Raw genomic sequence first — 9,736 nt, 5'->3', positions numbered from 1 at the left:
CTCTCAATTCAAATGTGGGTTTTAATAAATAGATATGTGCTCTTCTAGCATTAATACCCTTTCATTTTTTTCTAATTTCTAACAAAGAGTGTAGCTGGATTGGCAGAGAACATAAGTGAAAGAGTTTGAAGAAGGAAACTCCTCACAATACTTACAAACCAGAGCTGCCTTCCATTTTCTACTTTAAGTGCAACTTTAAAGAAAAAAAGAAGAACTGCTCTGACACCCCCAAACCCTGAACACTACGTAATATCTTTTCTCATTAAACTCCACCCTCTCTGAAAGAAACTGTTTCTTACTTTATACTGTCTTTATGTTTGATTTGTACAGCTCTCCTAGCCAGAGGAGGTGAGACATCCGTTCCCTCTACAAGACAGTCTGGTAAGTCACCTCTCAGCCCTTGGTTGACTAGTTAGCTCAGCTTCTGTGATGAGTAAAAACAGGAAATCCTGAGAGGACATCTGTCAGCACCAGGTGCTCACAGAATTATCTGAAAATAAAATCTTTAAGATACAGGAAAGGTAATAATTTAGGATATGTTTCAGCATGTGATGACATCAAGTATACAAAACATGATTGTGGATGACTTATTTAAAAGAGACAATTTTTTAAAGCAAAAGAGTCCTTACCATTTAAAAAAGCTTCTCGAACAATGATATTGGGTGAAATCTAGTTTGATAATCAGCTGAAAAGAGATGAAATCTCTTCATGAGTCATGTGTATATCCTTGAACATGTCTTACCAGAAGCTCTAAGTTTCTTGTGCTCTCTTATTCTCTCTTACTCTCCTTGCCCTGCCTGTCTCTAAGAAAATAGAGAAAACTAAAAATTGTCTAAGTCTGTATCAGATTGTAAATATCAAAGTTTCTATAGCACACTTAGTAGAGAATTCTTATTCTGGCATAGAACTTGAAGGTCAGATTTGGGGTGGTTGGGGAGGGCTTCTCTTAGCCTAAATGGGAAGTATGAAGAGCTTTAGAGGATTAAGTAGAGAAAATTTTCAAGTAAAGCAGTGTAATTTAGATAGGGCTAGCCAGTTGGTTGTGGAAGCTGGACACTGAATATTGCCTCTGGAGATGGAAGAATTGTTTTCTACTTGATCATCTCTTCTACTTATATGAGAACTCTTGATGGTGTACACTCAGGAAACAGAAATAACTTTAGAGAAAAAAATGAGGATAGTCTACTTTAATTACTGATGCTATATTCTGTGTTTGAGTATTTGGACATAAGCTCATTTCATCCTGACTATAGAGAAACACCATTGTCAGGAGCTATCTAGGAAAGGCTAAGGCTAGCAGGTAGCCTTTGTGAAAGTGACCCACCTTTTTGCATGGACAAAGCTCTGAGAAGCAAGCTTCCAAATAGACTTCATATCAGGATTGCTTCTTGAAGCTGATATGCCTTTTCCTATCACTACCACATGCCTAAAAATTCCTGGGTATCAGCCCACCATATTGGTCAGATTTCTTGCAGATCAACATAAAGATGAACTTTCATGAATCAACTAATGCTGTTTATGATGAATTAATGAATTTATAGAATTCCTGATTTGATTCAAATAATCTTAGGAATAGAGTTTTAAGAGATGGTTTTAGTTGTTTGGTAGAAAGATGCAACAAAGTTAAAATCAAGATTAGAATTACCTACTCCTCATAATAGTAAGTAAAGACTGCATAATAAGAAATACAATGAGTTCTCATCACTACACTAAAAAGAGAAATACACTTAGGACAAATTTGTGTTCAAGGAAAAAGTATTCAGGTCCAAGAATGAAGCCACAGGTTTACACTAGGATAAAACAAGGTCATGTGAAACAGTTACTATGAACTTAAAATGAGCATATAGAATGAAAAATTGCTTTAAACTTAATATCAACATCCTTTTGTAACTCCCATTTTGTATAACATTTTATCTATGAAATAATTTTCTAATAACTTGTCTATTAAAAAGCCAGAGAAAAAAATAAAGATGAGGGGGTAGCTAGGGGGAGGGGGAATCTGTACCACCTACCCGCCTACCCATCCGTCCATCCATCCATCCATCTATCCATCCATCCATCCTTCTATCCATCTATCCAAATGTAGTGATGGAGCCATTTTCTGCTTCACCTAGTGTGTGTCTGTGTGAGTGACCTTTCCTTTCCTTTTTATCTCTGATTAAAAAAGAGTTAACCAGCCTGGCCAGAGAAGGGAACACTTGCAATAAGTCCTTTACTTAATCCCCTGCTGTTAAGCAACAGGTTTTAATTCCTCTGAAGCCTTTGGCTTCTGGCCCCAGCACAATGAAGAATTATTAAATTATTATAAATTAATAAATTATTTATACTAAGCAACCTTTTTTCTTGGAAAAATCAAAATTTGGCCCCACCCACTCCCACTGCTCTCCCAGTTGGCTACCATCCAGAAAGAGCCTGTGTTCTGGAAGCTCAGGACAAACCATGTTATAAGAGAGAGAGAGAGAGAGAGAGAGAGAGAGAGAGAGAGAGAGAGAGAGAGAAAGAGAGAGAGAGAGAGAATGAAAAAATTTATTAGTTACCAAAGAGTGACAAGCAACACATGTCAGTTAAGATTTCATACTGCCCAAATTCAAAGTAAGTTACTCCCTGGTGGTGTGGTTTTTGTATTAACTTATTCATTTTCTCGTACTTGGGAAGTGTTTTGTCTAGAAAAATGAAGTATTTAGCAAATGCATATGTAAGAAGCTTAGAACAGTAATTAGTACCTACTACTCATTCTTACTGGCATTTGTGTGAAACCTAGTATTTATGGATAAATACCTAGAACCAGCATCTTCAATATAGATGTTAAGCCCATGAGTTACACAGGACCTGACTCAATTTCACAGATTAATTCACCACCCACCCCACCCCTGTTGATATGGAAAACAGAATTTTATTTGATGAAATGCATCTTTGGTGAATTTTGACCCATCTGATGATGGGAAAATTAAATGTAGCCATCTATGCCTCAAAGACCTACTAAGTTATAAAACAGTAGTTGTGGTAGGCCAGTAACTGCTTTGAAGTTTATTAAGCATTGTCTTTTGTTTATTCGTAGGCTCTTGCAGGATGGATTTTCAAGGGTCAATTCCAACCTATATTTATGACATCGATTATGGTATGTCAGCACCCTGCCAAAAAATCAATGTGAAACAAATTGCAGCCCAGCTCCTGCCCCCACTCTACTCCCTGGTGTTCATCTTTGGTTTTGTGGGTAACATGATGGTCTTCCTCATCTTGATAAGCTGCAAAAAGCTGAAGAGCATGACTGATATCTACCTGCTCAACCTGGCCATCTCTGACCTGCTCTTCCTGCTCACACTCCCATTCTGGGCTCACTATGCTGCAAAGGAGTGGGTCTTTGGAAATATAATGTGTAAAGTATTCACAGGGTTCTATCACATTGGTTATTTTGGTGGAATCTTCTTCATTATCCTCCTGACAATTGATAGATACTTGGCTATTGTCCATGCTGTGTTTGCTTTACAAGTCAGAACAGTCAACTTTGGAGTGTTAACAAGTGTTGTCACTTGGGTGGTGGCTATGTTTGCCTCTCTCCCAGAAATAATCTTTACCAGATCTCAGAAAGAAGGTTTTCATTATACATGCAGTCCTCATTTTCCACAAACTCAATATCATTTCTGGAAGAGTTTCCAAACATTAAAAATGGTCATTTTGAGCCTGATCCTGCCTCTACTTGTCATGGTCATCTGCTACTCAGGAATTCTCCACACCCTGTTTCGCTGTAGGAATGAGAAGAAGAGGCACAGGGCTGTGAGGCTCATCTTTGCCATCATGATTGTCTACTTTCTCTTCTGGACTCCCTACAACATTGTCCTCCTCCTGACCACCTTCCAGGAATTCTTTGGATTGAATAATTGCAGTAGTTCTAATAGACTAGACCAGGCCATGCAGGCAACAGAGACTCTTGGGATGACACACTGCTGCCTAAACCCTGTCATCTATGCCTTTGTTGGGGAGAAGTTTCGGAATTATCTCTCAGTGTTCTTCCGAAAACACGTCGTCAAACGCTTTTGCAAACGCTGTTCAATTTTCCAGCAAGACAATCCTGATCGTGTAAGCTCAGTCTATACCCGGTCCACAGGAGAACAAGAAGTTTCTACTGGTTTATGACCTGGGTTGAGTTTTATGTATCACTTAGTTTTTCTATGTAACTTGGGGGTAGGAATGGTTCTTTTAAAGAAGAAATTACTGTCATAGAGGGCCCAAGATACATACATCTTGTTGGTATTTATTTAAGATCGATTTGGTCTTTTAAAACTGAATGAGAGTTTTGGAGCTGGCAAGGAGAACAGGTCTTTTATCTGGATCAGGAAACATGCACAAAGAGACTTGAGGCAGGGGCCATGGCGCATGTGCAAAGGGATGGACACGGGGCAGATGCTGATGCTGTTGTCTAGAGATGATATGTCTCATCTCTGTGTTCCTGAGAGGTGGCTTTAAATATGCCTGATTGGCATAAAGTCACTTCTTGCTGTCCATTGATGTGCCTGATTGCCATAAGAGGAAGAACCACTTCTGCATATAAAATGTAGAGTCAGCAGAACTTGGGGTAAATTGGAGTTAGAGGTTAACAAGATCCCCTAGGCCTACTTAGGTTGGAATAAACATTGAGGAAACAGCAAATACAAAGGAAGAGTAAAGAGTTTGGCTTAGGAAGGTAGTCTCATTTTATAGTTTGAATACAAAGTGATCTCAGGCTGGCATTTTGTTGCTGCTTTCAGACCTAAATTCTACCATACCAGCTTTGATCCTAGCGGGTAACCAGAGATCTGTGAAACACCTGGATTATGAATCATGAGCCTGAGGTCTAGGAATAATATGAACCCTTTGTGATTCTTGTGATGAGGGCTGTTTACATAGTTTGAACCCAGACCTTTATAACCTTGAGCAGAGGCTTCAAGAGATGGGGGAAGAACATCAATTTTTCTCTATTTACTTGGCAATCATCATATCTGGGAGGTTCATTTTAGAAACAAGTTGTTGTGCACTTCAGGAGCCATGCAAATATAACTACTGCCCTCCGTGTTCCAGTTTGAGTATGAGGGCTTCAGTCACTCTTTCCAGATGGCTTCTCCACACAAACAGTGCTACATTTAGCCATTTCAGAGAGCTTTAGGATTTTTTGTTGTTTTTGTAGTTGATTTTGTTTTGAATTTTAGAGCAGTTAAGATCTTCATAGTGAAGGCTAGGGGAAGAAACAAAGGGATTAGAATCTCTCAGAAGATTAAAGTATCTGCCTAACAAGAGGTGCTACTGGTTTTTCTCAAGCTCCAATTGTGAAACCAGAGTCCTGTGACTGTCAGCAGGAAGTGAACATTTGCTTTTTTTTATTCCTGGAATCCACATCCTCTTCCCCACTGTGTAGCCCAGACTAGCATCAAGTTCATGATCTTCCTGCTTACATCTCAAACTCTGAGATTACAAGTATATATGAACATATCCACTTGTATTTTTATATTCGTTAGCATATAGAAAGTTATAAATTCTTTGAAGATAATGAGTATTATAAAAAGTGCTTTGTAAAAATTTTTATACTTTCCATCAAGTGTATATTTAGTGCATAGTACATAAAATTATGAGAGTATTTTGTAAGTAGTTGTTTCACTACTTACAAAAATAATACTTATTTAAATACAGAGTTCTTAGATTAAATGGGTGGTGGTGATGATTACCTTTCCTTTAAAGTATTTTTAGCAGTTAACTTACATCCTGAAACAAATTTTCATAATAATTTGTTATTAAAAATGTTATGTTATTTGTGCAATGTTGCCTTGAAATATTGTAATTTTTAAATTGTACTTACTTTCAATTAAAAGAGTTTTAACATATTTACAAATTTATTTCAGATGTCAAGAATCTGGTTGAAAATAAAGATATGCAACTTTGTGGTCTGGTATTTGAGTGGGAGTCACAGGAGAGAGAGCATTGCCTTTGTTTCTCTTCCTTCTTTTCTTTCTCTTTCTTTTTTTTTCTTTCAAAAATATGTTAATAATTTCAGTAATGAAAATTCTATAACACTGAGAGTTCTGTGCATGGTTTTTCCTGCTCAGAGAGAGGATAGATGTTCCAAGAGAGTTTGGAACATGCTGGTTTTCAGTCTGCTACAACCCCAGCTCCCAAAGAAGGCGTGCAAAGATATTCTGGCTGTTAATGCTCCTAATGGAAGAGACAAACAAGTAGGAAATAAAACTGGCTCTGAATGGTTCAATAACTTCTCGACAGAGTCAAAAGGTTGCTTTTCATTCCTTAGATCTGAAGGTAGAAAGTGTCAAAGAAGAGTGGAAGGCAGATGGGCTTAGAAGACAGGAGTGAGGGGAAGGGAGCCCTTTATCTGCTATGATAGAGCCAGCTTTTGTGAGGATGAGGGAAAGTGTGTTAGTAAGTTATCTTGCTGCTGTGACAAAATATCTGACAAAGGCAGCTTAAGGAAAGAAGGTTTATGATTGCTGATAGTTTGAAGGAATGCACTCTACTGTGATGTGTGAGAAGTGTGAGCTTGGTGGTCATGTCACATCTACACCCAGGAAGCAAAGAATTGAATACTGGTGTCAGCTCTTTCTCCTTTTTATTCAGCCCAAGTCCCCAGTCCATGGAATGGTGTTGTCCATATTAAGGATGGGTCTGGAAACATCCTCATAGATACAGAAATGTGTTTCCTAAGTAGTACTAAATCCAGTAAAGAAGTCAATCAATACCAACCATGACAAAAAGTGTCCATTTCTTTCTTTTTATGGCTGATATACATACTCCTTCTTACCTTTCCATATATTAGATGAATTTACAAAGAAAAACTGCTTGTGGTATCATATGACTATGTATATATTTCTTTCATAATTTTAATGAAATTTTAATGTCCCATTTGGGTCCATATTGTTACTATTTAGATGAATTATAATTTCTGTGTTATTATAATTCTGTTATGCCTCAAGAGCTTTTTTGTTTTAAAAATACAGGGGTTGTTTGTTTGTCTGTTTTGAGATTTTCTCTGTGTAGCCCAGGCTACCCTGGAACTTCCTCTGTAGATCAGGCTGGCCTTAAACTCAGAAATACGCCTCTTCTTCCCAATTACTGGGATTAAAGGTGTGTACTACCACTGCCTGGCTCAAAAAAAAAATGAGTTTTAAAGCATACATAGAGAAAAATGACCCCTTTTCCTGCTTGAGTTAAAGGGAAAGCTATGAAAACTGCAAATAGCCTAAGCTACATAGTCTATTGCCCCCCAGTGGCCAACTAGCAAATAACAAGGATGTTTGGCAACCAGCATGGAAACCAATAGTATGGTTTCACTGAATTGTTTACCGTTTGTGTCTTTAATTCCAGTGTGGACAGAGGCATATCCAGAGCAGCTCAGGGTAGATGACACACAGCTCTTTCTCACTGCTTCTGAAGAACAGAAATAACATCAGTTGAGGAGACAAGTTGACACTTTGATTGAAATAATTGTTTCAGGTGGATCTGCAGAATATTGGAGGCCAGACATTGAAAAAGCTCCAGAAATTATTTATAAGCAGGCATTTTCACATGCATGAAATGTCATAAATTTTCCTTGCATTTCACTCTAATCTTGCATATTCCAAGTGTTTGCAGTGTTCCAATATAGTTGAGATGCAGGTGGTTTTCTTTGATTCTTTTTATTCTCTTTTCTTCGTTACCATTATTACTTCACATGAATGAAACATTTTTACAAAACTATATACCTTTAAAATGGAAAAACTGTTGAGGCTCACTCAGTCCAGGTGCCTCTCTCCATAAGTGAAAAGCAGAGTCTACTCCATGCCCTCAAAGAAAGTTTCAGAGGACCCAAGAATTAGCAAGTTTTGACAGTGTTTCCTAATCTTGGTGTGCAGTCAGTGATAAGCCATTGAATGAGTGGGGAGAGGGTCTGATACCACTTACAATCATACCTAGATAAATTCAGGAGTTGGGCATACAATTAATGAAGGCTATATTCTAGTCCTGGCTTAATCTTAGCTTCACTTTTAAATGACATGGGGAGTTGTACACTAAGACCCACTCCAATTCTACAACAAACACTTCTGTTTAATCAGTCCACATGTGCCTGTGTTTCTAACTCTTACAAACTCCCCAGGTGATTCGTCCTATAAACAGTCACCAAACTCCACACTATTATGGACGACAAGAAGTATATAGTAAAAGGAGCATGTCATGGTTGTCTCTGGAAGAGCCCTGTCAGAGCGTTACACATACAGAGGCAGATGCAAGCAGCCAACCATTGGACTGGACATGGGGTCCCCAGTGGAGGAGTTGGAGGGTGGTCTGGAGGAGTTGAAGGGGTTTACAGCCCCATGGGAAGAACAACGATGTCAGCCACCCAAACACCCTAGGACTCCCAGGGACTAAACTATCAACCAAGGTGTGCACATGGTTTCAGCCAAAAATGTGGCAGAGGAATGCCTTGTTGGGCATCAGTGGGAGGAGTGGTCCTTGATCCAGTGAAGGCTTAATAGATACCCCAGCAAAGGGAAATTGGGGGGAGGGGAGGTGGGAGTGGGTCGGGTGGAGGAACATATACTTGGAGGCAGGGGATGGGAGGAGGGGTAGGGGGTTTTCTGGGAAGGGGGAAACCAGGAAAGCTTTAGCATTTGAAATGTAAATGAAGATTATATTCAATAAAAAAGGAAAGAACTCCCCAGGTGGTTCTCAAAATAGCCACGGAGACACTGGAAGTGATGATTGGGTTGAAGTCTGTCATACTGGGTTTGACAGGTGGAATCAGCATTGTCATGCTGAGTGTGAGGGTTGGGGCATGAAGAAGATCATGAACTGGTCAGGCAATGTTAATTATGAAAAGATTAAGAAGTTAGCACACACACACACATGAAACAAAGTTTGTCTTGTATTAGTTACTTTTGTGTCACTGTGACCATAATACTCAGTTAAAACAACTGAAGGAAGGAGTTTACTTTGGCTCATAATTTTAGTTCATTATGGGGAAGTCATAGCATTGTATCAAAGTACATGGGTATGTACACCAGAGACTGCTGAGGTTACAGAAGTCCAGAAAGCAAAGTCCAGAAGCAGGGGCAAGCTGTAACTTTCAAAGGATCATCCTTAGTGCCTTAAAGCCATCCTTAGTGCTTAAGGAAAGCATCCTTAGTGCCTTCACCTCCTGAAGAATCCACGGGCTTATTAATAGTGTCACTGTCTAGACATGTTTTACTATACACAAAACATGACCCTGTGAGAGGTATTTCTGAAAAGCAAATATAAGTGGCTCTTTTTGTTTTGAGTCAAGATAATGCCCCTTCATGAAACTAAGTATCACTGAACATAATGCAACTAAGTTTAAAAATAAACACATAGTGGAAATGCTTCAGCATAGTCTATATTACTCCAGAATTTTTCTACTTATATTTATTTCCATTATCTTAGATTGCTCAAAAATATCCTATAAAGAAGTTATAATGCTTTCTCAATATATAATCAAATCATCTGTTGATTGGACAACTCAGTCTTTCCTGCATGGTAAAGACCAGATTCTGGGTTCAGAAGGTAAGAATTTAAAAGTCATATTGGCCTGAATATCATCTTGAGGCAGTGGGAGCTTAGGAAGTAATCTGAGTTCTTATAACCTTTGGTTCCTTTTGGTAATTTGAAGACTACTAATATCAGCTAACAGGGATGTTTCGACTACAAAATGTCTATAGCAGGATGCCCAATATAATGTTCCTGACGTCATATTTTCTTTCTA

The 9,736-nt window shown here is 38.5% G+C and overlaps 1 protein-coding gene across 1 annotated transcript; it reads left to right on the top strand.

Annotated features, from left to right (window-relative positions):
- The first annotated feature begins 268 nt into the window (after positions 1–268).
- Positions 269–6,718, top strand: LOC127688326 (C-C chemokine receptor type 5). The gene is made up of 2 exons (XM_052186849.1): positions 269–381; positions 3,059–6,718. The coding sequence occupies exon 2, from the start codon at positions 3,070–3,072 to the stop codon at positions 4,132–4,134; it is 1,065 nt and encodes a 354-aa protein (XP_052042809.1). The 5' UTR covers positions 269–381; positions 3,059–3,069; the 3' UTR covers positions 4,135–6,718.
- Positions 6,719–9,736: the final 3,018 nt, after the last annotated feature.

The sequence above is a fragment of the Apodemus sylvaticus genome, chromosome 7 (genome assembly GCF_947179515.1).
Source record: "Apodemus sylvaticus chromosome 7, mApoSyl1.1, whole genome shotgun sequence".
NCBI classification, from domain to species: Eukaryota; Metazoa; Chordata; class Mammalia; order Rodentia; family Muridae; genus Apodemus; species Apodemus sylvaticus.
The sequence above is the reverse complement of the archived record's forward strand: the minus strand, read 5'-3'. Positions and strand labels throughout refer to the sequence as shown.

Excerpts from the sequence above, each read along its gene's own strand:
- LOC127688326 (XM_052186849.1), top strand. The coding sequence starts at position 3,070 with ATGGATTTTCAAGGGTCAATTCCAACCTATATTTATGACATCGATTAT.